Below are 6,052 nucleotides of genomic sequence, written 5' to 3' on the forward strand. Positions count from 1 at the left end.
ACAATTTTGATAAGTCTTGTATCTTCCAAGCTTTACACTCAGTTTGTTATGCAAACTGTAGTTCCCACCCTGCTGAAAGCCAGAATGCCCAAGTAAGTGAGTAGCTGAGAGTTTGGTACAAACTGTCTTTTAGGACTACATAAATAATTGCATGTAAGTGGCTCAAACAGAAACATGAACTTAGTTTCATCTCCATTTCTTGCATTTACTCAGCTTGGATCTTAAGTTGGAACAGAACTTTCCCCATGCGCAGCTCTTGCCATGTCTCACTCCACCTGCCGCTCCCAGTCCTGTAGAATCAGGCTAAAATACAATCCATGATTAACTCAATGCTTTGTCCTACGTTTGTCTAGTCACCTGGATAGGAGTGGATGGAAACTGGCAAATTACACAACTGGCAAAGCCTCTTGCATCCTCAGAGCCCATACATTTAATGCACAGGACAGAAACCTCAAACTTTGCATGTTACTAGGACCTGGTAAATAGTAAGTACTGCTGAACTTCCACCCTTGTTTCTGGCTCTCTTGCATCAAGAACCTTCTTGCCTTAAGGTCAGGCACTGATTTTTTTGGGGGCAGAGTTGCCAACAGTTCACTGAACACAAGACCATGGGGAGAGGTCGTTACTTCTCCTTCAAGACTTACTTCCCTGTGCTGGTTTGCCTCATGGGAATTGGCTAACTAGGAACAACCTAAGTGCATCCTACTGTTGGGGGGAAAGTCACGTTTAAGGATTCATTTCATTCGTTCACAACTCTTAAGAAAGAAAATGAGCATTTTGACTGGGCAGGGGAGGGAGGATAATTTTTGGTACGTGAAGAGTTGAATTGGAAAGTAACTTCCATCTGCGTTTGAGCGTGCTGGAACTGTGTTCAGCCCCCTCCCAACCCCTCTGAATCTAAACTAAATCTAATAACTTCATTAGCATGGAAGTTTGGCAGTAGGGCAATTAAAGCAAAGGGACAGCTTCTCTAGCAGATGACGCTTTTGTTACTGGGCTTCCTAGCACCTCACACAAGCTGTTTTGGACTATATTACTTCACTCAGGGTGTTCTTAAACAAAAGTTCCTGTTAAATGTTCAGCACAAGACTCAAACTAGTAGTTTTAAATCTCATTTAAGTGGTTTCCTTTCCTTGGCCTGCCCTTTCGGAGAGGCTTTCAGCATGGAGAGCTTCAGTCTTCACTGAGAGCTCAAACCGCAGCTGCACTTTGCCATACAACAGTAAGAAGCACTGAAGAAATTGAAGAAGAGAGGGAGGTGGTTCTGAAATTCAAGCATATGAGCAGCCAACAAAGCTACCACCAGTACCTCTGCTTTAGCTCTCTCATAAAGACCACTTCTCCACCCATCACCGCTTGGCTAAACCACGTTTCCATTTGTTATTGCAAAGACTTAAGCCTTGTTCCTCGTAATACAAGCTACGTTGCCATTAAATCAATAGTGGAAAGAAACTTTAATACAAGTTTATTTACCAATATACAATGCAAAAACCTAGTAAAATGCTGAGTGTGCACAACATCAGTTAGGTTTTACATTACTTCAGCACAGGCATTTGCGTGTCTGGTGCAGCTACACCAGTACACCATCCAAATGAGTGCAACATTCCCTTTAAGGAAGCAGCTGACGAGCAGAACATGCTCACCAGGTACCTTCCTTCACAGTATTTAATGTGTTATCACTTAAGAGCAACTGGGGCACATGCAAAAACATTTTGCAAGAAGAGAGTAAACTGAAAGGCCAACAAAGTCCATTACAGTTGCAAAGAAACTTGGTGCAGCCACCACACAAGAGAATCATGGCAGAGTGCGTAGTCTGTGTGACTGCCAAGGCAGTTCATGGTCAAAGACTCGTGCAAACCTACTGCTGCTGTTCTCAATGCTTGCTGGGACAGCAACAAAACATAAGGCAGGAGGGTCTGTATCCAGAATACTCTGTACCAAACCCTTCTGCACTGGCAGAGTGGAGATTAATGCTCCCTTGTTACCTGGTAAGCAAATATTACTGTAAAACATCACTGCGACTGGACTGATCAAAGTAAACATACAGCATTAAAACAGACATATTGCTGCCTCTATCAGGAGCAGAAGATAAGTATTTTGAACAGCTTATGGAGTGTCAGGTTTTCATAGGCTTACATCAATGCTGTTAGGACAGATGCTATCATTAGTAATATCTTCAATTAGAAAAGTCAAGAGCATAAGCATATAAAACACCTTTTCATTAGCAACATGAAGGCTAGGTTACTTGTACAGTACAGGAAGCACTTTCCAGATCAACACAAGATACAATTTGAGCTCTTTGCCATGTGTTTGCTCAGCCCCTTCACCACAGAAGAGAAGCAGCGTAGCTGTAGTTAACTGCAGGATTAACATAACTGCATCTCAACTTAACAAACAAACAAACAAAAAACCAGCAGCTCATAACAAAGGAATGCTTCGACTAAACCAGTTCCATGTGAAAACACGGAACAGCAGCATCCTCTAGTGCAAGTCACCTTTAAAAGCATAGCTGACACTGAGACATTGCTTCTAGGGAAGCCCTTTCCAAGGGACTAGTATTTGCTAAAGCAAACATTTACCACCTTGAATTTGCTTGCAAGTATAAAATAAATATTGATATCCATATTTCATACATTAAAAATACTTTATTTTTACATTCATTTGGATGTTCAATAAGTTACGTCTAGCACCAAAGAAACATTTTGGAGGGGCTGAGGAATTAAGAAACTACAAAGTGTAACTAACTGCAGAATTCACTTCAACATTTAAATGACTCATTGGTGCCTAGGTATCATCTTGGTTTAAGTTATTGTTCAGATGGGCTTTAGGCTATTGCTTCAGTTCGCCTTGGATGTGCCACAACAGAGTAGAAATATAAAAATCACAGATCTGAGGAAAATAATAATAGTAAAAAAAATAGCTTTTAAACTCCCAGCTACATGCAGAGTTGAGGCTCCAGAGCACTGGCAGTAATGGGATGTTAGGGCAGTTCAGGAACAAGGTACAGGAAGAACCAAATTGCATAACTAGAATGATAGAAAGGCTGAGAGCTTCCCTCCTGCAGGGGTAGGACAGAAAGTAACGAGGCTTTATACCTCGTGAACTTGTGCGCTGTTTGTACACATGTACAGGGTTGAAATGGTTCTTAAAGCTGCTCAGCACATTGCAGTTAGTTCCACTGCTGCCAAGGAGAGACAGTTTTGTGTCAAGTATTCCACAACGAGCCGCTTACAGGTAAGCCAAAGCGTAACATCCAAGAGGACATGGCCCTGACCTTTACTGAAGGGACAGAACATCAAACATCACAAGCTCAAAAGAAAAAGGCACTAGAGTTTTGGTTTTCCTTAGAAATGCTGGCTTTGTAATTGCACCCCTTTTATTCTAACCCCACTGGTAACACTATTTTGGTAATGCTGGATATGACAACTAAACCCCAGTTCCCATCAGTACTCCTCTGCCGGGTTGCAGAATTAACACTGGTTTAAGATTCTGTGGTATCCTCACTGACTACAGCCCCAAAGCATCAAAGCAAGATGACATTTCCAGTGCTCGCACTTGTTCTGGAGCCAGTGAAATTCCATGTTTTGGCACACCTGCACTCCAGAAGACCTGCTCAACTGGCCTACGGTCCCAGCTTCCTGCTCTGGACATGACCAGTAGAGAGGCTTAGGCACAAGTACCACTGTGCTGTCTTCCACGTGGCAACTACCGTATTTACTCATTGGGTTAAATACCAGCACAGGAATTCAAGGTTGAAATTCTCATAAAAATCCTTTTCTAGTCCTCCTTCACCATCTTCCCTCTGATTTAGTAGCTCCTGCTAACCCAGTGCTGTGGATCTGCTACGGCTGTTGTGAGAGGTGTTACACCTGGCCAGCGCGCGCCGGTCGCGAGCACCCGGTTCACACTGTAGTGTTAAGAGCTGTGCTAAGCCACCTCTCCGGGTGCACTGTTCTCACCACAGTGGGCTGCACTCACAGTTCTCCTGCCATGGCAGGAACTTCAACGTGTTTAGCCCGGTACGTTTCAAGGTATGTGCAATGAGAACCCTGTAATGGCTTGACTTACAGCTCTGCGGTTCAGGAGCACATGAGCCGTGTGCTTTGACCTCATCCGTATCACTTCTTTCTTCTGGTTTTAAAACCCAATCTCGGTGATAACTCTCCTTTTGAGAGTCTCACTCCCTTTCCCTGTCCCTCCCAAAGTTCAGGAGGAGGCAGCTACACCTCCTCAGCCCACACAACCTCAGAAGTTAGAGGCACTGAAGCAGGAGTAGGCTCCTCCAACAAGGAGGAACGGTGACTGCTGCCTGAGGCTCCCAACTGCTTCCAGACAACTCGCTGCTTGTCTTTCCAAACCCTATTTTTGGCCCAAATCAGCCACTTGACAGTGGTGCTGACCCCACACAGCACCACAGCTGCCCCGTACTCCTGCAATTTTCCTATTCATTAGTTAAGATCGAAGCTTCAGTTGGGTCTGTTTCACCCAAGCCTCATGTCAAACCTCCGCCTGGATGAGCTGGGTGCGAAGGCAGCTCTCCAAGAACCCCTTCCACAGCACAAGCACCTGAAGGCATCTCACCTGCTGCATTTCTTCCCTTCCACTCCCTGCCATGGCTCATCCCTGCTGCATTCCTGACAGAAACTCTCACCCTCTGTCCCAGCCTTGGCTGTAGTTACTAAGGAGAATGTTCTGAAAGCTTAGCACTGGTCACAGAAGTCCCCTCTCACCGTGCTCCTGAGCTCAGGACGTTCGGAAGCTTCACTTTCCTGCCAGCATTACACCAAAATAAAAAAAAAAAAAAAAAGACAACAAAGGGAGAAGAAAGTTTCCAGCAAATGAAACTATCTCCCACCTTCAAAGAAAAGCAAGGATTACATCGATACTCATTTATCCAGGAGTAAGGAGTAAGTAACTACTCTGAGACTACTGGAATCGAGTAAGTTCACATGAAAGAAATGTGTTCGAATAATGTACCAAAAGCAGTGAAATCCAATGCAGAAGTTTCACAATTAAGTATTTTCCATGATCCAAAGCAAAAGTCCATTTGACCCATGGATCACGAATACTGAGGGGGTTTATGGGTTTGCTTTTTTGTCGCTGTTGTTAATTTTAAGTGACATGATTTCTGTATCTTTGGGGAGGGAAGGAAAAACTAACGGAGTCCTTGAGGCTCTAATGTGCCTCTGCTGTGTACTTTCAGATCTGCTGAGTTTCAGGAGGCATCCCTGGATATCCAACCACTTTCTGTTAGAAAGTTTAAAATCCTTTTCTTCAGTACCTTGTCTAAGTAACTGGGAAGGCGACTCTTGGAAGGAATTCCTTGTCTTTTTTGGAGATGGTCTTTAATGATGATGGTTTTCACAGTCACATAACGTGCAGGACTCAGATTTAGAGAGCTGCAGAGCACCTTTTCCCTGTCCGATAAGAGTTCAAAGCCAGGCAGGTTTTCAATGGCAGCGAATTCACCTTCTTTACCATCTTCCTTCCCTCTCTTGGAGCTTGCTATGTTTTTGTTCTCCTTCCTCTTTTCCCGTTTATGCCTGGCTGCCTCATATTCCGCCGACTCTTCCATTTTGGTGATCCCATTCCGGCGGTACCGCTGCAGCTCCCGAATCTTTGCTCGGAGTATCCTCTCCTTATGCATGTTCTCAAAGAAGTCTTCGAACTCCTTACAAGACATGAACTGGTACAGCGGCCTCAGTTTCAGCCTCAGCTCCTTCTCCTCTTTAGTGATCTTCCGTTTGGGAGCTTTCTCCTTGTCCTTTTTGTCCTTCCCCAGGAAGGCCGGTACCAGGTTATAGTCTCGCGCGATGTTCTTCCGCCGCTGCCTCTCCTTGAGCTTCCTCACGTACATGTCCACGTGAGCCCTTTTCAACTCTATCTCCACATCGTCGTCGTCGTAGTTCACTGAGAGGCCGCTGATGAGGGTCTCCGCGTCCTGGTCGTATTCGATCTCGTAGTCGTCCCGCAGCGGCATGTACCCGAGCTGCTGCTGCTCGGCCACCGATATGTCCAGCGGCGGCAGCGGTGTGGTCAGGCTGGGGGACAG

The 6,052-nt window shown here is 45.0% G+C and overlaps 1 protein-coding gene across 1 annotated transcript in view; it reads right to left on the minus strand.

The window, feature by feature from the left end:
* Window positions 1-5,117: 5,117 nt before the first annotated feature.
* Window positions 5,118-6,052, minus strand: part of TADA2B (transcriptional adaptor 2B) — a gene marked incomplete at its 5' end in the record, with an annotated part of 1,118 nt that continues 183 nt past the window's right edge. Inside the window, one exon of the mRNA XM_010019031.1 lies at window positions 5,118-6,052. This exon is cut by the window's right edge and continues 183 nt beyond it. Coding sequence (XP_010017333.1) covers window positions 5,216-6,052 — 837 coding nt within the window.

Source organism: Nestor notabilis, unplaced genomic scaffold (genome assembly GCF_000696875.1).
Source record: "Nestor notabilis isolate BGI_N333 unplaced genomic scaffold, ASM69687v1 scaffold11717, whole genome shotgun sequence".
NCBI lineage: Eukaryota > Metazoa > Chordata > Aves > Psittaciformes > Psittacidae > Nestor > Nestor notabilis.